The sequence below is a fragment of the Sphaeramia orbicularis genome, chromosome 6, assembly GCF_902148855.1.
Source record: "Sphaeramia orbicularis chromosome 6, fSphaOr1.1, whole genome shotgun sequence".
Taxonomy (NCBI): domain Eukaryota; kingdom Metazoa; phylum Chordata; class Actinopteri; order Kurtiformes; family Apogonidae; genus Sphaeramia; species Sphaeramia orbicularis.
The window spans coordinates 8,745,267-8,769,699 of NC_043962.1; the positions used below are offsets into that span (position 1 = coordinate 8,745,267).

General features: G+C 41.4%; 2 protein-coding genes across 3 annotated transcripts in view; both read right to left on the reverse strand.

The window, feature by feature from the left end:
- LOC115421425 (copine-8-like) overlaps positions 1–24,425 on the reverse strand; it is a 70,463-nt gene extending 46,038 nt beyond the window's left edge. The window contains exons 1-5 of the mRNA XM_030137315.1: positions 24,177–24,425; positions 11,626–11,666; positions 9,939–9,985; positions 9,534–9,637; positions 4,461–4,500 (exon numbers count right to left, since the gene is read on the reverse strand). Coding sequence (XP_029993175.1) covers positions 4,461–4,500; positions 9,534–9,637; positions 9,939–9,985; positions 11,626–11,666; positions 24,177–24,262 — 318 coding nt within the window. The 5' untranslated portion in view covers positions 24,263–24,425. The remainder of the gene's footprint in view (positions 1–4,460; positions 4,501–9,533; positions 9,638–9,938; positions 9,986–11,625; positions 11,667–24,176) is intronic.
- The window catches only part of LOC115421424 (kinesin-like protein KIF21A), a 58,206-nt gene continuing 54,708 nt past the window's right edge, over positions 20,936–24,433 (reverse strand). For both annotated transcript variants that reach the window (XM_030137313.1, XM_030137314.1), the window contains one exon: positions 20,936–20,949. The gene's annotated coding sequence lies outside the window, so the exon portion shown is untranslated. The remainder of the gene's footprint in view (positions 20,950–24,433) is intronic.

Consider the following 24,433-nt stretch of genomic DNA (forward strand, 5'->3'; position numbering starts at 1 on the left):
TACTCTATAGCGTCCATAAACTGGTTAAAAAACAACACAATACCAGTACCGGTACCAGTACCAGTATCTATAAAGTCTATCAGATACTGTTCAAGCTGTGTTTTTTCTTCCTGTGATGTGTGAAACCAACAAACACAGCGTACATCAGACTGAAACCCTTTTATTTATTTATTTATTTAAATTTTGAAACCCTTTGTTACTGCGGTGTCTGTTGTGTCCAACTGTCTTTGAATGCATTATAGTGAAGATGTCAAACACTGAATATTAACCCTGCGTTCATGGGACAAAAATCATTAAATGAGTCCAGATGTGAACAGAAGTGGTGGTTACGCATGTTTGGTTCATTTCCTAACCTGTCCTTGTCTTTATTATTATTATGATTATTATTATTCTGAAATAAAACCTCCTAGATTTGTGCTTAAGCTTCACCTTTTCTGATTACAATCAACAGCAGCTGAAGTCAATTAAACTCATCACTATGCATGATGATTAATTCACCAATATGATAAACATGTCCTTTTTTAATCAGGTCAGTGTCTAACACACTTTGAATTCTTTACTTTATGTTCTTAATGTGGTTTATTTTATTCAGATAAAAGGTTGAAACCTTTAATGGTAGAAGTTATGATTATTATGTACACATTCATTAACTGAAGTGGATTCTTTAAATTCAGTTTTAGACTCTTTAACCTTCAAGAATTTGTGATTGATTAAACCATGGCTTCAGTCCATTATGTTTCAGTTTGATGTCACAATTCATGTCATTTATGAAAAAGCAGCATCATGTATTAATGTAAACACGAGTATATAATGTCTAAATATTCCATCACCGTGGTCCAATCAGGTCCAACTGCAGAAATTAACTATAATATTAATCACATTTGACTGAGTTTAATTACTGCTGTGTTTAAAGTCTCCTTATGGTCTAAACCAATAGAAATGAATGACCAATCAGGCTGTACGGTGGGTGGTCACATGACTCAGGTAGGTGACATGATGAATACACAAGTACTGACCTATGAGTACTTTTACGTCATTATCGTTATCATTTTTGGTTTTCATACAAACAAGTCAAGGTTGGTCACAGGACATCTGATATGTGAAATGACTGGTTGATTTTATTTGTGTAAAACCCGCAAATAAATAAAACATTGCTTTGTCGTGTCCTGTGTAACGTAATCAATGGTTTGAATTCATGATTTTCTGTAAAAACCATTAAAGGGGAAAATGATGATGGGTGTGTTTTAAAGGGAATGAGGTTGAAGGTAGATTCTACTTTTTAACTCTGTTCTGTCTATATTTTCTATTTTCTTCTTTTGTATCTTCAGTCGATCAATAAACACAAAGTGACTGTGGTTCATTCTGTTTTTCTTCTAACTTTAACGTGGTGACATTTTGCCTGACACACTTAATCCTGACAGATAAACCCATTTAAACCATAAACCATTAATTAAGAATGAAGACTTATGCAGATATCTGGGTCTGTTTACATCTACTTCAGAACAGAACCACTGTGAAATGATGACAAATTAACATTTAGTTTGATTTCACAGCTTTTTCTAATTAAAATCATTTACTTGATCAACACTGTACTGTTTACTGCAAGGAGGCAAAGCCTAACCGAGTCATAAGGGTTGTACACTCCACCTGTGGGTTTTTCAATACTTAACGTTTGGAAAAAAAAAACTGTCATCCATAATCCATGTTTTCTGTCATTAATCATAGACTTAAGCCTCAGTCAAAACGTGGCCCATAACCACAGCCTGCAGAAACATCCAGTAAATAAACTGGTTGCGGTTCAGATCCAGTAAATAAACTGGTTATGGTGCAGATTCAGTAAATAAACCGGTTATGGTGCAGATCCAGTAAATAAACTGGTTGTGGTTCAGATCCGGTAAATAAACTGGTTATGGTGCAGATCCAGTAAATAAACTGGTTATGGTGCAGATCTGGTAAATAAACTGGTTGTGGTGCAGATCCTGTAAATAAACTGGTTATGGTGCAGATCCGGTAAATAAACTGGTTATGGTACAGATCCAGTAAATAAACTGGTTATGGTACAGATCCAGTAAATAAACTGGTTATGTTACAGATCCAGTAAGTAAACTGGTTATGGTTCAGATCCAGTAAATAAACTGGTTATGTTACAGATCCAGTAAGTAAACTGGTTATGGTTCAGATCCAGTAAATAAACTGGTTATGGTGCAGATCCAGTAAATAAACTGGTTATGGTGCAGATCCAGTAAATAAACTGGTTATGTTACAGATCCAGTAAGTAAACTGGTTATGGTTCAGATCCAGTAAATAAACTGGTTATGTTACAGATCCAGTAAGTAAACTGGTTATGGTTCAGATCCAGTAAATAAACTGGTTGTGGTGCAGATCCAGTAAATAAACTGGTTATGGTGCAGATTCCTGTTCCATGACATACACTAGACCCAGTCACGAGGGTGAAATGCAAACCCTTATCCAGCCCTTAATGACATTTCTCTGTTCGTTCTGTCTCTGCTCATCATCCCTGCAGCTGTTTCTGCTCAAGGTATAAGCTCGACCATATGGAAAAACATCTGCTCCATCTGAGAGTGAGGAGGCGGCGGCCGCTGGCACCGGCGCCGCCCACACCCATACTGTACTCATGTGTGTTTCCTGTTATTTATAGCTGTCCGACCGTGGGGACACACCGTCAACACACAATGGAGGCATCTCTGTGTATCCACGGTGACAACAGGACGCATCCAACCGTCCTCCAGTTCACGCTGACAGCGAAGCGCGAGCTCTCAACGGACGCCGCAGGCCATGGGATGGTCAGCGCTGAGGAAACCCCCCCCTGCCTGCAGTCATAAACCTGGGCTACAATGCCAGCACAATGTGGGCTTATGGATAAAATACGAGCATGTGGTCCATTAGAAACAGATCAGGATCCACCAAGTTATGACACTTTAAATTATGAAAGTATCATAAACCTGGAGAAAACCAGCTGTGAAACTGACAGATCATTGGAGTTAAGGGTCAGGGGTCATTCTTTGGGTCATTTTTACCTGTTAACCCTTTCATGCATGGCAGTCACTACAGTGGACAGTTATTTTACAGCTGTTCTATTGTATATTCATGAGTTTTGTTGTTTTAGTTCCATATCAGCCAACACAGTGGACGCTTATGCATCATCCCATACACTGACATTCAGACCATTACTGAAACTTTGCTGTTTTTGATCGACCTGATTTGCAGAAACATGTTTGAGTGTAAATCAATTGTCATTTGTTAGACAAAACAGTTTGTTTTTTTTTTTGCAAATTATCTCCATGAAGTGAGTAATAACTAGCATTAGAACATGTTAAAATGTGAGAAAACATCGGATTAGCAGCATTTAAAATGTTATTATTTCATTGTTTTTACATCACTTTCTGATATTGGGTTTTAAACATGTTTCTTTACTTCAAAAATGAAATGCGTGGACATTTTTGTAACTCCATAAAAAAAAAAAAAAAAAACTTAATGGCATTGTTTTTTCATGTCAAAGGAGGAATAAAAACACTCAAGAAAAAAAATCTTGACTAAGGTTCTCATAATTCATGCATGAAAGGGTTAAGGGTCAGGGGTCATTCTTTGGGTCATTTTTACCTGTTAAGGGTTGGGGTCTTTGGGTCATTTTTATCTCTGCGTTAAGGGGCAGGTCATTCTTTGAGTCATTTTTACTTCAGTGTTAAGGGTCAGGTAATTCTTCAGGTTATTTTTACCTCTACTCTATCTGTCAGGTTGTTGTTTGGGTCATTTTTACTTCTGCGCTTTGGGTTGGGTCATTCTTTGGGTTATTTACCTGTGTGTTAAGGGTTGTGTCGTTCTTTGGGTCATTTTCACCTCCGTGTTATGGGGTGGGGGTTGTTCTTTGAGTCATTTTTACCTGTTAAGGGTCAGGGGTCATTCTTCTGGTCATTTTTCCCTCTGTTATAGGGTAGGAGTTGTTCTTCGGGTCATTTTTACCTCTGTCTTTTGGGTCAGGTTGTTCTTTCGGTCATTTTTACCTCTTAAGGATTTGGTCATTCTTCAGGTCAATTTTATGTCTGCATTGAGGGTTGAGTCATCGTTCGGGTTATTTTTACCTCTGTGTTATCCGTTGGGTCATTGTGTGGGTCATTTTTACCTCTGCGTATTGGGTCGAGTCATTGTTCAGGGTATTTTTATCTCTGCGTTAAGGTTTGGGGATTGTTCTTTGGGTCATTTTTACCTCTGCATTTTGGGTTGGGTCGTTCTTTGGGTTATTCTTACCTCTGTGTTATGAGTCGGGGGTCATTCTTTGGATCATTTTTACCCCTGCGTTATGGGTCAGGGTCATTGTTTGGGACATTTTTACCTCTGACAGTCATTTCCAAATCAAGCTGCTATTGTCCTACAGATGTATGCATGATGATGGGTGAACAAATATCTGATTGGTGAACGGCCGAAGAGAAGGTCACACTTACATGCTTGGAGAGGTTGTCACTCTTGCAGTCCAGATCATACCTGCAGAGAAGAAGATGATGCATCAGAGTGGACGAAGACAGGACAGAGACTGACAGGACGCCATGTGATATTTAATACCATGTGATATTTAGTACCATGTGACAGCTCTGCATTTCTGTCAGTCACTAAACACTCAGCTCCTGATAACATTCCACTTCAACTGTCATCGTATCAGTGAGATGATGTGTGTGTGGTAAACAGGTCCAGGCTGATGGACCTTAACGTTAACTGTCTTTACAGGGTCATAACCAATAACCAATCAATAATCTACTAGAAGCACTCGGAGAGCGCAGACCTCCGCCAAGGCTGATCAGTGCCCCCCCACCCCCCCACCCCCGTGGGCCCCCCCACCCCCGGTCACCACCAAAATTTTATCATTTCTTCCTCATCCCATTTCCAACAAACCCTGAAAATTTCAGCCAAATCTGTCCATAACTTTTTGAGTTATGTTGCACACTAACGATCAGTGGCCCCCCCCGTGGGCCCCCCCACCCCCGATCACCACCAAAATTTAATCATTTCTTCCTTATCCCATTTCCAACAAACCCTGAAAATTTCATCGAAATCTGTCCATAACTTTTTGAGTTATGTTGCACACTAACGGACAGACAAACAAACAGACAGACAAACAAACAAACAAACAAACAAACAAACAAACAAACAAACAAACAAACAAACCCTGGCAAAAACATAACCTCCTTGGCGGAGGTAAAAATCCTACTATTACAAAGGCACCTGAGCAAAATGTAAAACTAGTGTCATTGTGGTGGCGTTTCCTTAATTTTCTCTCAATTTATTAAAGATTTTTTTTTTTACAATAACAACACTTCAGATTAAATCCGTGACATTATGGGATTCAGAAGGTAAAACTGTGAAGCTCCTGCTGCTCCTCCTCCATTTACATAAATATATTATATATTCAGTCTTAACAGAGAGGATCAGCTCCATCTCGGTAAATTTCCTTTTAAACCACTTGTTGTTGTTTTTTATTATCTGTTGTACCTTTTTCAAATTTTGCACACAAATAAGGTTTTAATATTTGGTTGAAACTAAGTAAAACCATAAACTACATAGTCTCCATTTTACCTGGGGGAGGACGCCCTTCAATGGAATAAACTCCATAATGGTCTATAATCATGTGACATATGAACATCATCAGATACAGCAGCAGAAGGGAAGTGACCAACCCAGATCATCCATAAAAGTGGTTATTTGTTGGTTCATGAAGGTGAATGTGGAGCATGTGGTGGATTTCAGATTGACCTACAACTGGGCTCTTGTCTGATGTGGTAGACCTAGCCCTAAAGACTTGTTTGACTTGTTTAGACCCCGGCCTGTATTGGTCTTGTGTTCAGGGCCTGTTCTTGTGAAGCCATGACTAGTGTCTCTGTCCTGTCTTTCAGTCCTTCCTTTTTCCAACCACTGATAAATTTTTGATATCAGCCACTTCAATTTGTCGATGGTACATGCTATGCAGGGGCTTGTCCTTCCATGATAGCCCCTCTGGCTCCTCCTCATTACTGGGCCTCTGTTGCCTGAGGCATTCACTTAGCAGTTGGTCATTGGGGGCCATCTTCTTGCTGTATTGTTGGAGGCTTGTTGTTTCCTTCTGGACAGTAGCTCTGACACTTACTAGTCCTCAGCCTCCCTCCTTTTGCTTCATGCACAGCCTCAGGATGCTGGACTTAAGGTGAAACCCTCCATGGATGGTAAGGATCTTCCTTGTCTTGATATCCATGGCTTGTATCTCTTCCAGTGGCCAGAATATTATGCCAGGGGGGTATCTGATCACTGGCAGGGCATAGGTGTTAATGGTCTGGAACTTATTTTTGTCATTCAGCTGACTTTTCAGGACCTGCCTTACCCTCTGTAGGTATTTGGCTGTGGCTGACCTCCGAGCTGCCCCCACATGATTGTCATTTGCCTGCAGGATCCCCAGGTATTTGTAACTGTCCTGCACATCTGCAATGTTTCCTTCAGATAGTTCAACCCCTTCAGTTGTGATCATCTTTCCTCTTCTAGATACCATCTGCCCACATTTATCTAGTCCGAATGGCATCCCGATGTCTTTGCTGTAGATCTGAGTGAGGTGAATCAGGGAGTTCTTGGCATACAACTTGATGTCATCCATGTGGAGGAGGTGGCTGATGGTTCAGACCCGGTTCCCTAAAGCCACTTCTAGTCATGATGTGGCTGAGGAGGTTTAGGCCTATGCAGAACAGCAGAGGGGACAGAGCATCTCCTGGTATATGCCACATCTGATGCTCACCTGCTCAACTGCCTTAAGTTGACCTCCAGAGTCATCTTCCATAGCCTCATCGAGTTCTGAATGAACTCTCTTCGTGTCCTGTTGATGTTATACAGCTTTAGACACTCTAGTATCCATGTGTGTGACATTGAGTCATAGGCTTTCTTGTAGTCAGTCCAGGCAGTGCACAGGTTGGTGTTCCTGGTCTTATAGTCTTAGGCGATTGATACTTTGTTGTTTAGCCTTGGCAAGCACGAGGTAGATGAGTTCCCCCAGGACTTCATGATTCTCTCTCAGGTCCCTTGTGTTGAGTTTGTCTGTCTTTGGGGCTTGGTATCTGTCCCAGCTTTTGAGATTTTATGTTTGTTTTTAATGTTCTTAGATGTTTTTATGTGAGCGTCTTATGGTGTGAGTACTCACCTAGCACTGATCGGATACAGATGTACCTTACTTTGCGCAGTTGTGGTTTTTGCTGAACTTTCTGTTTGCGAGTAGTGTCAGTGGGGTTGCTATCCCACAAGGGACATGTCATGTCTACTCTCAGGATATGCTGCTGCAAATGAACTGTACAAGTGCTTGAGTGATGGATGTCATTCATGAGATACCAATGTTTCTTTGGAGAGCTTGGTGAATGGGCCGCGCTTTTTCTGTAGATGGGATCAGAAAGAAGAGAAAGCAGGGGAAAAGAGGTGATGTCAGACTGCACCTTAGGAAGCAGCAGCTGTGCAGGACTCCTTTTTGTCAGTGTCGTTGCACCCATTCTACCTGCCCAGGGAGTTCCCTCAGCTTTTTATAACTGTCGTATACATTCACCCTAAGGCTAATGCCGATTCTGCCTCCCACACTATATTTGATGTCGTACAGATATTGCAGACTATCTTACCGGAGGCTCTGAACTTTATTTTGGGTGATTTGAATCATGTCTCCCTGAGGAAGACCCTAGCTTTACTGGAGGACAAAATGGCTGTGGTCTTGGTCCAGCATGAAAACCACTGCTGGCTTTTAGAAAATAAGGTTCTCGAGCTGCACCATAGAACACAAGAAGGCGCTGCAGAGGGTCATTAACATCGCCCAGAGGATCATTGGCCAGCAGCATCCTGATAGGCTGTACACACCCAGGACACTGGGTGCTTGACTTGCTGCCCTCTGGAGGAGATTCAGGGTGCTGCGTTCACGGACAAACAGACTCAGGGACAGTTTTTACAACAGGGCAATAGCCCTAAACAATGAACAGACTGAGTTTGGACATGGCTACCTGTTAGGCAAGACATACATTTTATACACTGTATTTATTATTTTTGCAGATATGTATATTTTTTGCACACAGATTTTCTATCCTGTGTATATTTGGTTCTATTTTTTTATAGTCCCTGCATTTTTTTGTTTTTATTGTTGTGTACCTTCTCTTTGCACTGTGTGGGGCAATACTCCAATTTTATTGTAGTATGTAATTATATCTTATATCAGTTTATCAAAGCAAAGGGTGGTTACAACTTAAGGGTGGTTACAACTTAAAATGATGCTAAAAAATTAAATTTTACAAAATATATGAATAAAAAATGTTGACCTGAGCCAAGTTAAGGTTAGATATGAGAAGAAATAGTTTAATTAAAAATACATATTTATATTATTTTATTATGTAGGATAGGGGCAGGTTATATAAGATTTGTTTTTTTTACTTGTATTATTTGTTTATTATTCCATCCACCATTCATCTATTTTCCGAACATTTGAATGAAAACTTTTGTGATAAAAATGACTGTAACTCATAGACTTCAAATCTACAAATCTTCACTTTAAGCAAAATCCGAACACATTTCTACAAATCTCTCTCTGACTCATCTGTTTTAGTTAATGTACAATTAACTTAGATAAACTAAATATTTAGAAGGTGAGAGGATGTGATGTGGGCTTAAACCAAGCTCTGAGGGATTCCCCAGGTCTCCTCATCTGTTTTTAGTTGAAGTTTTAACACAGCAGGTCTATGAAAGCAGTAAGATGTGAGCTGACCCGGAGATACCGACCGACGCTTAAGGCACTTAATTAAATTTGTATGAAAGACTGTGTCAAAAGGCGCACTTAGGTCTAAAAGCATTAAGACGAGGCTGTGTCCTGCATCTGCTGCAGCAGGAGGCGCTCAGCTGGTACCTGAAAACACACGAATAAAGAAAAATCAGCTAATGCAGACTTCAAACAGAACTGAACCCGAGAGGAGATGAGGGCCTCAACTGCAAGTCATGTGTTCACCTGGACTCTCCATATTCAGACCATGGATTCATGTGTTCACCTGGACTCTTCATATTCAGACCATGGATTCATGTGTTCACCTGGACTCTTCATTCATATTCAGACCATGGATTCATGTGTTCACGTAGACTCTTCATATTCAGACCATGGATTAATGTGTTCACTTGGACTCTTCATATTCAGACCATGGACTCATGTGTTCACCTGGACTCTTCATTCATATTCAGACCATGGATTCATGTGTTCACCTGGACATCTCAGATTATTGTATGAGGCTGCAGATTTAAACTGGAAATTCTGCTAAAAAAGTGTCATAAAAACTGGTCTTTTATTTAAGACTCACATCTCTCTCTGCTCCGTCCATGAATATTTCAGACCTAACTTTTGTCCACAAGAGCAGCACTCTCACCAATGCAGATACACAAAAACGACAACACAATAATATCAATACACAACAACACAAAAATACAACACGACCACACAACAACTCAACAACACAACACCACGACATACAGTGACAGGCACATAAGACACTCACAGGTCAAAGCGTAGATTCTGTCGTTCCTCAAAGAAATAGTCCAAGATGAATTTACGGACGAAGTCTGGATTCAGGGTGTTGTCGATCACCTCCGTCCTGCCAAACTGAACACACACACACACACACACACACAAGAAGCTCCATTAATCTTACATATATATCCCAGATTTAACTGTTGAAAGCAGTAGTAGTAGTAGCAGTGGTAGAAGTAGTAATAGTAGTAGTAGGACAAGTAGTAGTAATAGCAGTAGTAGTAGAAGTAGTAGTAGTAATAGCACTAATAGTAGTAGTAATAGTAGTACTAATAGTAATAGTAGTAGTATTAATAATAGTAGTAGTAGTAGTAATAGTACTAATAGTAGAAGAGTTTGATTAGTTTTTATATATTCTTAGTCCTCTACTCACCTCTCTCCATTCTCTGTTGGCGATTCCTTGGATGTACAGCACACAAACTGTTAATGTGAAGGGGGGGGGGGGGGGGTTTATACATATTGGAAATTATTCAGATTGAACAAATAGTGGCTGAGAATCAGCTGAAAGCGTGTTCTTTCCCTGGACCCCGTCATCAGAGGAAAACTCCCTAATTAAATGTCACTCGAGCTTTGCCTTGGAGCATGATGGTATTTCAGAGGGGGGGGTGGAGTCTCTGAGTGTTTGTGTGGGCGGGAAGCATCGCAGAGTGCTTCTTATTGACATTGGAGTGTTTCCGTCCAAGGGAGTGTTTTTTTCCTGACTGTTTTTCAGTGACGGAGCATCGGTGAGAACACAGCGAAGCAATCAGCCGACACGAACATGACATTTGTTTTACATCCACAGCCTTTACTGTATCCAAACACCACATCACATGGAGCTACTAGTCATGTAAAACTGAACAAATCAATATATTTGTCACCTAAAATTTAACGAATCAATATACTAGTCGTCTAAAACTGAACGAATCAACATATTTGTCACTTAAAATTTAACAAATCAGTACACTAATTATCTAAAACTAAACGGATCAATATAGTAGTCATCTAAAACCAACCACCACCCACATGACCCAGTGGAAGTAGAGGACACATACAGTTACAGATGAGACACAAATGTACAAAACACCATAAAGAACATTTTTCTGTGACTTTGTTAAATAAATGACTCTGATGAACTGATTATCAACATAATTAATGATGAAGTTCAAAGTTAAAACTAATCCATTAACTGATCATTGATCATTTCTAACCCTATGGAACCAGTATTTACATCCATCCCATAATAAGTAGTCAATGGAACAGAAAGGTCTGAGGCTGAGAACAGGAAGCAGAGCTGATTATCCAGGTGACATTAATTAGAGCATTAATTAACTGTAGATTTATGCCTGGGGTAAAGTGTGACTTGATTAAACCATTGGTGAATAAATGATTGATTGATTGATTGATCACAAAGGAGGAGATTAGGACTAAAACACACAGTAAGAGAGCGAGAGAGAGAGAGAGAGAGAGAGAGAGAGAGAGAGAGAGAGAGAGAGAGAGAGAGAGAGAGAGAGAGAGAGAGACTTTATTGATCCCAATCTGGGAAATTGCAGAGATGAGTTTGTTTTTATGGCGTCACACTAAATTAGTCCTTGGAATCATATGTGAACACATGTGACCATCCATGAGACCATGTGATTAAGACCATGCCCCCTCATCACCAAACTGGGTCACATGTAAATGTAAATGAACAGGTTTCACACAAACCAATGAAATGAACATGAGGTTCTGCTGAAACATGAAGTGGACAACAGAACCAACGAAGCCCTGCCTAACCCTGTTCCTAATTCTAACCCTGTTCCTAAATCTGTCCCTGTTCCTAACCCTAACCAATAAAACATAACCACTCACAACAACTTATATTAATAAACTAAAATAACAGACAAGTTCAGTTGAAAAAAATGATAGAAAATAGATGGAGGTCGATGCAAACCCTTTAATCAGTGATTAATTTGAGTCTGAAATTATGTTAATTTAATCCAGATAAACTGATAATAGACAGTAAATTAATGTAAAGTCAACGCTGTGTCAAAATAAAACTAAAATAACCGTAATGTGTGTTTGTTTGTGTTGCTTCTTACTTGGGTCAGACTTGGAGAATGTGTCTCTGTCCAGAAGGTTCCTAAAAAACAACAAAACACAACAAACAATGAGTTCACAGCCTCCAACTCCCCAAAGAGCAACCAGGAACTAATCACATCATTAAATGCATTAGCTCCTTTGCTGAAACCAGTTTACCCATAATCCTCCTCTGACTTCATTAACAAAACAATGAGGTCAAGTCGATGCAGCAGTGTCATTAAGCCGCCTTTAGAACCCAGTCAAAGAAAAAGAAGAAAAAAAGAAGAAAAAGAAGAAAAAGAAAAAATGAAAAAAGAAAACGAAGAAAGAAAGAAGAAAAAGGAGAAGAAAAAGAAAAAGAAAAAGAATAAAAACAAAGAAAGAAGAAGAGGGTGGCGGTGCCTGCTGAGCATCTGCTCTGTGATTGGACTCGATGGTGCTTTTATCCCTTGATCTGCAAAGAGCAGAGGCTGAGTGTCATGTACATGTGATGGAAGCAGAAACACTGGAAATGGACTCTTCCTCCTCTTCTTCCTCCTCCTCTTCTCCTTTTTCTTGTTCTTTTTTTTCCTTTCTCTTAATACTAACAGTTATGTAATACTGACAGTGTCCTTACTCTGTCCATATTTGCTTTGTTGACAGACTGAGGAAGACGAGGAGGACGAAAGGGTTTCCCTCCGTCCTGCCGGCTGCAGGGCGAACGCTTCGCCGCCGTCCTGTCTTGATGACAGGCGGTGAACGTCTTCCAGCCGCTGATGGTTAGTGATGGATCTAGATCAGACTGCGGCATTGTGCTGATCCCAGCGAGGCCCGAACGGTAAAACGCCACGCTCTGCTGCTTCGCTGCCAGGACGCGCCCGCCGGCGCTAACCCAGCCTTAAATAAATGATCATCAGTGATGGAATAAGGCCTAGTCATCTCCAAACTGCATCTGAAGACTGGCAGGAAGTCGGAGAGATGGTGTAGGAGTGAGAAGTGGGCGACTTCACCTGCCAAGAGCGATGAATGTCCAACAAAGAAAGAGTAAAACTGCACCCGGAGGATTGGGCAACGAGATACCGCCACGGAGATGCCACTGAGGAGACGCCACTGAGGAGACACCACTGAGGAGACACCACTGAGGAGACACCGCCATGGAGACGCCACTGAAGAGACGCCACTGAGGAGACACCACTGAGGAGACACCACTGAGGAGACGCCACTGAGGAGACACCACTGAGGACACACCACTGAGGAGACACCGCCATGGAGACGCCACTGAAGAGATGCCTCTAAGGAGACACCACTGAGGAGACGCCACTGAGGAGACGCCACTGAGGAGACACCGCCATGGAGACGCCACTGAGGAGACACTGCCATGGAGACACCACTGAGGAGACACTGCTACGGAGACACCACAGAGGAGACACCACTGAGGACACACCACTGAAGAGACACCGCCATGGAGACGCCACTGAGGAGACACTGCCATGGAGATGCCACTGAGGAGACACTGCCACGGAGATGCCACTGAGGAGACACCGCAAAGGAAACCCTGGTACAGAGACACCACCAAGGAGACGCTGCTGAGGAGACGCCACCACAGAGACACCGCCAAGGAGATGTCACCAAGGAGACACCACCAGGGAGTCACCATCAAGGAGATGCCACCAAGGAGACGCCACTAAGGAGACGCTGGTGAGGAAACGCCACCAAGGAGACACCACCGAGGAGATGCCACCAAGGAGACGCTGTCAGGGAGACACCATCAAGGAGATGCCATCATGGAGATGCCGCTGAGGAGACGACACTGAGAAGACGCTGCCAAAGAGACGACACAGAGGAGACACCACCAAGAGACACCACCAAGGAGACGCTGCCTCGAAGACACCACCAAGGAGAGGCCATCGTGGAGATGCCACCAAGGAGACACTGCCAAGGAGACGCTGCAGAGGAGATGTTACCCAGGAGACGCCGCCGTGGAGGCACCATGGAGCTGTGAACAAGATTCAGTTTCATCTGGCCTATCAGTTTGATTTATGACTGTGAACGTGGATCTGGTTCAGTTTTTATATGTGTTAGATTTATAACTCTTTGAAGTTTTCATTAACTAAATGAATTAATTTATTTTGATTTAATTTAATTTATTAGTTTATTTGACAGGGACAATGTCCCTTCATCAACGTTACTGCAAATGTACCAGAGTTAGCCTCATGGTTATTTTTCATCTGTTGTCCCTGGACAAATGTTAGAGAGTCACCCTAAAAACAGGATACGTCAGCATTAATACAATATAAATCACATTCATAAAACTGCATACATCACATTTATACAAGACAGTATAGTGCATTAAACTGTCAATGCATTGTTAGGAGCACGTTTAACTCCAGACTACAGAAACTGATGTTAGTAGGTCTGTTCAAAAGCCATTTTCTTAAATGAGTTTTAAATGTGTTGTATGTGGGCATTTCCCTGATATTTACAGGTACTGTGTTCCACTCATGAGCAGCTTTAAATGAAAAAGATGAGTGACTAAATGCCCTCTTCCTAAATGTAACAATGCAGTCTCCTCTTGTGCATAGATGGAACTAAGTTATTCTGCTATTTTTTTTTTTTTTTTTTACCAGGATTCATCTTTCACACATTTTAATTTTACTCTCAACATTTTGACACAAATATTTACTACTTCCTGTCCTTACATTTTCAGAACAGGTTTTAGTTGTAACAGGTTCAAGGAACAGTCAAACCGTTCCTTATCAGCCTTTGAATATTATGACACTAAAGATGAACCGAGACTAAAACTACACGAAGCCGTCGTTGGATAAAAAAAAACAGTTTCCACTGATGTCTAAGGTTCCCTTTTATGTACTTTCTCTTCACAGCACTATGACTTCTGTATTAAGGGATGACTGTGGTTCAGGAGGTAGAGCGGGTCGTCCAATAACCAGAGGGTTGGCAGTTCAAATCCTGCTCTGTCCTAGTCATGTGTTGTTGTGTCATTAGGCAAGACACTTCACCCACCTGCCCACCAGTGTCAGTCACACTGGTGTGTGAATGTTTGGTAGTGGGAGGGGCCGTTGGTGTGGATTGACAGGTGTAGTCTGTCAGAGTGAATGAATAATAGATCGAATGTATGTACTTTGAGTATGGAAAAGAGAAAAGCGCCGTATAAACCTACTCCATTATTACTGAAAACATGATAAACAACTTATTTCCACAAACCTTAAATGAATAAAAACATCTTCATACCTCACCATGTTCTCTAAGGAACAAAATAATCCTCCTGTCGTCAAACATGCATCAGACCAAACAAAATGGTTGAAGTTTGTCGAGCCGGTCATTCAACAAGTAAAGGAAAAGTAGAATGATTGACCTGAACTCACCTGTCACCTGCACTGAAGGGGGAGCTTCAAGATAACAGGTGCTTCACATTGACACATCAACAATTAATCCAGCAGAACTGTCACAGAGTTCACGCAGATCTGCACATATACACCTACTCCTTTGTCTTTTCTTGTTTTGTTTCAATAAAATGAAATTGCACAAATATATGACTTCAGAACGTTCTGTTACACAACAAGGAAAATATGGTAAATGACCCAAACACACAACATACGACAAAAAGACTTCATGAAACATGAGATGTAAAAGAAAAAGATGAACCTTCTGTGAAAATACAACAGATCAGTGTTAAAGGGAGCCAGAGGACTACGAAGGAGCGTAACCTTTGAGGCCCCGCCCCCTGATGCCCCTCCCACCCCATCCATGGCTGCCTGGGCCAATGACAACAGAGCGCCCCAACGTTCATCAAATATTTATGACGGCAGTTGCTCTGACATTAAAACTACATCTGACATCCCTCCAGTTCCATCAATGCTACATAAAGATGGAGGCAGCTTTAAGAACCTGGAAATCTACGACATGAGAACCCAGGAAAACCCAGGAGAACCTCTGGAACCACATGTAAATGAGTTTATTTAATTAAAGATGGTTAATGTTCAGCCTCATTTAAGGCTGATGATCACAGTCCACATCTGCAAGAACCATGAAACAAACCTGCAGAAGAACACCAGTCCACGTTCTACAAATGGTAGAACCATCTACAAACAATAGAACCACATAACAGCAGAACCATCTTCAAACAGTAGAACCATCTACACACAGTAGAACCACCTACAAAGAGTAGAACCACATACAAACAGTAGAACCATCTACAAACAATAGAACCACATAACAGTAGAACCATCTTCAAACAGTAGAACCACCTACACACAGTAGAACCATCTACAAAGAGTAGAACCACATACAAACAGTAGAACCATCTACAAACAATAGAACCACATACAAACAATAGAACAATCTACACACAGTAGAACCATCTATAAACAGTAGAACCATCTACAAACAGTAAAACCATCTACACACAGTAGAACCATCTACAAAGAGTAGAACCATCTACAAACAGTAGAACCATCTACAAACAATAGAACCACATACAAACAGTAGAACCATCTACAAACAACAGAACCATCTACAAATAGTAGAACCATCTACAAACAATAGACTCATCTACAAATAGTAGAACCATCTACACACAGTAGAACCATCTACAAACAGTAGAACCATCTACAAATAGTAGAACCATCTACAAACAATAGAACCATCTACAAACAGTAGAACCATCTACACAGTAGAACCATCTACAAACAACAGAACCATCTACAAACAGTAGAACCATCTACACAGTAGAACCATCTACAAACAACAGAACCATCTACAAACAGTAGAACCATCTACAAACAACAGAACCATCTACACAGTAGAACCATCTACAAACAACAGAACCATCTACAAACAGTAGAACCATCTACAAACAACAGAACCATCTACAAACAGTAGAACCATCTACACACAGTAGAACCATCTACAAACAATAGAACCATCTACACACAATAGAACCATATATACACAGTAGAACCATCTACACTCAGTAGAACCATCTACAAATGGTAGAACATGGACTGACGTAATGATGAGGCACTTCATTAATTACTCAAACTCTGTAGCCCAGGACCACCTGTACAGGGTTAGGGTAGGACCACCTGTACAAGGTTAGGGTGGGACCACCTGTACAGGGTTAGGGGTAGGACCACCTGTACAAGGTTAGGGTGGGACCACCTGTACAGGGTTAGGGTAGGACCACCTGTACAGGGTTAGGGTAGGACCACCTGTACAGGGTTAGGGTAGGACCACCTGTACAAGGTTAGGGTGGGACCACCTGTACAGGGTTAGGGTAGGACCACCTGTACAGGGTTAGGGTAGGACCACCTGTACAAGGTTAGGGTGGGACCACCTGTACAGGGTTAGGGTAGGACCACCTGTACAGGGTTAGGGTTAACTCACCTTGACTCATTTTATTTCAAGTGGGCCTATTCTCCTTGATGCTCTAATTTATTACTTTTTTTAATTAACATCTTTATCCATTTTTTATTCTTTTGTGATTTTTAACCGGAGGTAGGTTTTAAGAATTTTAGATGCAATGATTAAGTTTCAATTTCCAAAAACCTGAACACCTGATCTATTTTATCCTGTTTATAAATGTTATTTGTTGCCTTCTACCTCTTTTTGGGTTTTAGTACCACCCCCTCTATCTTAATGCGGAACCATCTGTGGGACACTGTGTTTTTTAAACCTGTTATGTTCTTCCTAAATTCCAACCCCACACTTTCTAATCCTTTTTTAAAACTATTGTCACAAAAGTGTCATGGGCAGTGGACCTGTGTATGGGAGGTGGTGGATACTGTCCTCTGGGGCCCGGAGGATGCTCTGGTGAGGACTCCATTCCGGATCCTCTGGGGGAGGTGGCCAGGTCTACCCGTGGGGACTCAATCCCGGGTCCTCTGGGGGAGGTGGTTGGGTCTACTTGACTGAGCTAAACAGCCTAGTCATTTTTTTCTCCTCTTCCACCTCATTCCTACCACACAATTCTTAACAAAACTGACCCTGTTCCTAACCCTAACCCAGTTCCTTACCAAAATCCAATGACTACGAAGTGATATTAAAGATGTTTTCATGTCAAAGCATCAACGTACAACCACCAGAGACCACCAGGGACCATCAGAGACAACATGAGACCATCAGAGACCAACTGAGACCACCTGAGACCCACTGAGACCACCAGATAAGCGGAGAAGAACCTCCTGGTCTCTGTAACGACCAAACCAGAGTGTATTCGATTTCTTTCCCGTTTCATGACAGGGTTGGAAGCAACAGAAACAAAACTAAAATGACAAAAATACAAAGATAATGTGAGAAGAGAAAAGGCGGATCAGCTTGTCAAACAGAGCGTCCAAACAGGGGATTTGTTCCATTTGTTCACCTGCACATATAATACAAACCGTAAATGCCAACAACACGTTTCCAGAAAATCCTGCATGAAACACAATATGAGCTTGGCATTCATGTTTTCATATTCATTCATTCATTCAGCTCAGTTTCCTACAGTTAATGAACTGTGACAGGACGGTTCAGAAGCTCAGGACGAGAACGAACCTGAGCTCAGATGCATAATTTAGGAAGAAAATGCATCTTTTGATTCATGTGTCTGATAGTGAATCAGCAGAAAAATGGCAAAAACTGTGAAAAGGGGTGTTTGCTGTGCAGCTTCCAGCTCATTTATCACCCATGTCTCATTGTTCTTTCTGCTACTGTGTGTTTTAGAAGCTAAAACAAGGAACATACCGTCCCAAAATGACTCGTATTCACAGTCAAAGTCTGATTTACACTGAGCTTTAATGTGACCTGAAGGTTTATTCAACCTGGAAATGACACAAACACATGACAAACACAGGAAGACAAACAAACTGAATGCACATATCAGTGTTTACAGTGAACAGCGACATGAAGTTAAAGGCACACAATTAGATTTATTTCATACAATTACATGATTAAATAGGATGTTTTAAAAACTGTGGAAATCAATGTCTAACGGATGATTATATTTTTTACAAGTGGATTCGCTGACTTTGGGGTAAAATAAGAGTTAGGAAATTTTTAAATCTGAACTCAAACGCCTATTTTTATGTTGAGTTTGATTCATTTAGTGATTCATATCTTAGTTCAGTGCAGTTTTTTTGTGATAAATATCAGTTGAGTAATCACTGATCATCACAGTGTGACCACAAAACCCATACATGTATAATCTACAGGCCTTTAGTTGTGAATATTTATTATTAACTCCACCAGGAGGTATTGTTAACACTTTGCTTTGTGTGCGTGCATGTTTGTTTGTTTGTTTGTTAGCAAGATAAGTCAAAAAGTTATGGAGGGATTTTCAGGAAATTTTCAGGAAATGTTGATACTGGCACAAGGAGCAAGCCCCCCCCCCCCCCCCCCCCCCCCCCCCCGATCACCACCAAAATGTAGTCATTTCTTCCTTGTGCCAGTATCAACATTTCCTCAAAATTTCCTGAAAATCCCTCCATAACTTTTTGACTTATCTTGCTAACAAACAAACAAACAAACAAACAAACAAACAAACAAACAAACAAACATGGGTGGCAGATCTGTCTTGGCAGAGGTCTGCGCTCTCCGAGTGCTTTTCTTGTTATGATACTGTGATTAGTTTTGTGTGTCATTAAAATATTTCAGGATCTCAACAGTTGAGTCCAGATGATCTCAGGTGGGGATTGTTGGTAGTTCTGATTTTAAGAGGCATCCAACAGATCATGTCATTAAAGAAGTAAAGAACAGGATGGTGGAACCTTGAAATGTGTCATTCAAATGTTTTAGTCTGTGATGTTCTGGTTCAGATTTGAGTCTTACTGGGTTTAATAAAACTGGAGATGATCAGGTGGATGTTCTGAGGATGATGAGTAGACGTTCTATGGAGGTTGAGTGGATGTTCTGTGGATGTTGAGTGAATGTTCTGTGGATGTACTATGGATGTACTGTGGATGTTCTGTGAATGTTCTGTGGATGTTGAGTGAATGTTCTGTGGATGTTCTATGGAGGTTGAGTGGATGTTGAATGGATGTTCTGTGGATGTTGAGTGGGTGTTCAGTGGATGTTCTGTGAATGTTCTGTGGATGTTGAGTGAATGTTCTGTGGATGTTCTATGGAGGTTGAGTGGATGTTGAATGGATGTTCTGTGGATGTTGAGTGGGTGTTCAGTGGATGTTCTGTGAATGTTCTGTGGATGTTGAGTGAATGTTCTGTGGATGTTCTATGGAGGTTGAGTGGAGGTTGAATGGATGTTCTGTGGATGTTGAGTGGATGTTCTGTGGACGTTCTTCACATCCTGTTGCAATTCACATGCAGAAGTAACCCCTGAAGATGCCAGTTAGTGTTCCAGCGTTCCTCCTGTCTCTTTCTACACCTTTCTTGTGTAAAGAGCAGCATTAGCTGTGACACATCGACCGTTCTCTCAGCGGGTCGTCGTCCAGATTCAATACAGCTACATCACAACACGTCAATTCTTCGACAGGACGCACTTCTTCCCTTTTGTGGCCAAAGGTCGGGGCCATCTCTGGGTTTCAGATCAGGTGACGGAAAACGTGATCACCAGCATCTTCACAAAAAACCCTCCTCCAACTCCGATCTATGGTCTCCAGTCTGTGGTTGGTTGGCTTTGAGTTAATCCATGTGTCAGTGCTGTTTGAACCAATGTGGCTCTAACTCTAACCCTGACCCTGACCCTAACCCTAACCCAAGTGACCCTGACCCTAAGCCTGACCCATGGGTCCAGAGGAGGGTCAGTGTTATTGAGTGAAGGTCTTCTTCTGAAGGATGGGATCTATCCAGACCCAACGCCTCAGAGCGTCTGCCAACATGCAAACACAAAGTGGGAAAATCACACCACCCACCAGCTCATCCACAAAAAACTCTCAGGGCTGTTTTCTGCTCAAATATATATAAAACTCAACTGTTTAGACCAGAATGTGGCCAGAAATGTGACAAGTTACAGCAGAATGAATCCCATTATTGGTTTTCTGGACAGTGTCCAGTGATGAGCTAACAAAGAAGAGTCAAATATATATATTTATTATATGAAAACAGGAGACTCTAGAGGAGTAAATGATGTCACATAAATTACACTAATCCTAACCGTAACCGTATTCCTAACCCTAACCTTAATCCTCAACCCTGAATCTAAACCTAACCCTAACCCTGACCCCAATCTCACCCAAACCCAAAACCATTTGGCCACAGCTCCACCATTTCGATTTACTTTCTGGGAGATTTGTTTTAGAAAAATTAAAAGGACTTCTTTAATTACACTCTTTTTCCTGGTATTTTAAAGAAAAGCATTTGAAATGGACTTTAGTGAGCCCATGCACCTCTGATTACATTCCCCTAACCTAACCCTATTCCTAACCCCAACCCTATTCCTAACCCTTGCCATAACTTCAACACACTTCAACTTCAACAACAGAATAAGTGATTCATTACCTTATTTTTTTTTAGAAAAATAAGATTGGGACTTTTTTGTCATAAAAAGGTATTAAACACAGGGATAAACTCTGGTGGTTAATACCTCCAATGTCAGTCTAGTTAAGGTTAGCGGTTGGTTAACTCTAACCCAGGTAGTTAGTAATTCCAACGTCTGTGGGTTGGTTAACAGGTTAGTAGTTCATGGGTTTACACTGGTGGATGACTTTTACCGTCTTCATCCAGATGAATGTTGGTTCATTAGTTGGTTATTCCATTATTGTACAGTCGTCATTTAATAAAAACAGAGAAGTACTGTGAGGCCATAGTATTGTACATGTTCTTTAAAGGGTGAAAACATAAGAATATGTTTTCATTTTCTAATGGTGTATTATTATTATTATCATTATCATTATTATTATTATTATTATTATTATTATTATTATTATTGAGATCACCAAGGTTTCGATTTCAATAAAATAAATACTTGAAGACTTGAATAATCTGTTGTATTTTACTGGTAGAATATTGAATATTTTTGTAGTTCAGACACACTTTATACAGAATACTGAAGAAAAAAACAAGATGGAAACTGTAAAAACCCAACATTCCAACAGTGATTCGACAGTATTAACTCAGTTCAGTGGTAACTGATTGAGCGGCCATTTGTTTCATGTGTTTTTTAATCAGTAACAGTGATGGTAGAAGGAGTTACTGATGTTATATTTTAGACTTGAAGACATAAACTTGAATCTCTGACAAGTCGTGACTTATTGAAGTGAATCATGAAAATATAAAATGGATTCTGTTTGTGAACCACTGGTCTTCATTAAATGCTATCATCAGCTTTTGCTCGAGTACTTGTTGAAGTTTGTGTCTGTTTTATTCTTATTTTTCATTGGATCCATTATTTAAATGAAGTCAGTTCCAGCCGATGACAGCAGCAGAGGTTCTATTTTCAACAGCTGATTCAGTTCTGAACCCTCCAAACTGTCTGTTCTTCTGCTCATAATGTGCAGAAACAATAGAGGTTTTAACAGGATTTAGGGCCATAAAGACGGTATTAAACACCATAAAGTCAGTCATTTATTCAGTCAGTGGTTAATAGAACGTTAACTGGATGAGTATCAAGTCGAGCAGAAATACACAGTTGGTTCTAATAAAGACAATTTGCTGCTATTCTTTGCCTGAAGCTCTGTGATAAAATTAAGTCCCTCAGAAGGAAAATGTTCATTTATAAAGCGAACGTGAAACTGACTGAAGGCGACGTGATTCAACAGAACACATCGATTACAACAAGACACCATAAAAATGTTGAATGTTTGCTAAACTCGCGCAAAAATGAGTCCAATATTCACATCTCAAACATTTGTTGAAACATTGACTTGGTTTATGGTGCGACTGATGGTTATTTCTATTTTACAGATTAATCATTTAAGCCATAAATAATAAAATCAGTCCCTCAGAGTCTAGATATTTAATTTAATGACACATAAGAAGATGGAAAGGAGCAGGAAAAAAACTGTTCAGTTTTCAGTTTAAGCCCAAATAAACACTATATTCTACAGATTATGAGGGTGATGTGATCAAGTCCTTAAAATAAACCAATAAAAATGAAAATTTCTGCTCCTGAAAGCTCTGAAAAAAATGATAATATTAAAAAGTCTTTTGTTCAATTTGTAACCAAACTCAGTTTAAGGATATGGCGAATGATTCTCATTCACATTATAATAATTTATTCTAAAATATGTTAACAAAAAAAAAGAAAAAAAAAAGAAAAACCCTCTGCATTAGTTTGATCCATTTACAGACGTTTGGATTATCGTCTTTTTGGAGAATCTTCAAAACTAAATCAACTGAGGGTGAAACATGTTTAAATTGTGTATTTTAATGGATTATTTTAAAGGATCTGAATAGAACTGAAACAACAGAAACACTGGAGTCTGAGGAACTGCAACAAGCTGAAGTTTGTTCCTTTTAAACCCAAACAATCACTCAAGCAATTATGGGAATCATGACCCCCAGACCATCACATACGACCTCAGATCACCAAAGACCACATCAGACCACCTTGGACCACCTCAGACCGCAACAGTCTACAATAGACTTCCTCAGACCACCCACACCATGACAGACCACCTCAAACAACCACACACCACCACAGGCCACCTCAGATCACCACTCACGAGCTCAGACCACCAAAGATCATCTCAGACCACAACAGACTACTCCGGACTTCCTCAGACCGCCATAGACCACCACAGACCACGTCTGACAACCACAGACCACCAAAGACAACCACAGACCACCACAGATCTCCCCAGACAACCACAAACCTCCTCAGACCACCACAGACCACCGAAGACCACCTCAGACAACCACAGATCACCAAAGATCACCTCAGACCACAACAGACGACTCCAGACTTCCTCAGACCACCTTAAACAACCAAAGACCACTTCAGACCACCTCAGACAACCACAGACCACCAATGATCACGTCAGACCACAAGACTACTCCAGACTTCCTCAGACCACCCCAGACCACCACAGTCCTCCTCAGACTTCCTCAGACCACCACAGTCCTCCTCAGACCACAGACCTCCTCAGACCACCTCAGACAACCACAGACCACCACAGTCCTCCTCAGACCTCCTCAGACCACCCCAGACCACCTTAGACAACTGCAGACCACCACAGTCCTCCTCAGACCACCCCAGACCACCTCAGACCCCAGACCACCTCAGACCACCCCAGACCACCTCAGACCACCTCAGACCCCAGACCACCTCAGACCACCCAAGACCACCTCAGACCCCAGACAACCTCAGACCACAGACCACCTCAGACCACCACAGTCCTCCACAGTCCTGATCAGACCACCCCAGACCACCTCAGACCACAGACCACCTCAGACCACCTCAGACCCCAGACCACTTCAGACCACCCAAGACCACCTCAGACCCCAGACAACCTCAGACCACGGACCACTTCAGACCACCACAGTCCTCCACAGTCCTGATCAGACCACCTCAGACCACCTCAGACATCAGCCTCTTTCTGGGAACAGGTTCAGACTTAGACATGTTTCACTTTACTATCAGTCAATGTGACAATAAACCCAGACATCACACACCACGCAGGCGCAGATGAGACCTACTCACCGACACGAGACCGTGAGCTCAACTTTGGTGGCAGGTATGGCAGCGGTGAACGGGTCCGCGTCCCCGATAAAGGCCATGTTCAGCATCCGATCGGTCCAGCTCTAACCGCCGCGGATCCACGCGTCACGGTGGCATGAGAGGAGTCCGGAGGAGCACCGGGAGGAGCACCGGGAGGAGCACCGGGAGGAGGAGCAGGACGGTGAGCCTGGACACCCGGAGTCAAAGAGCACACAGACGGTTATTTATGGAAGCACACG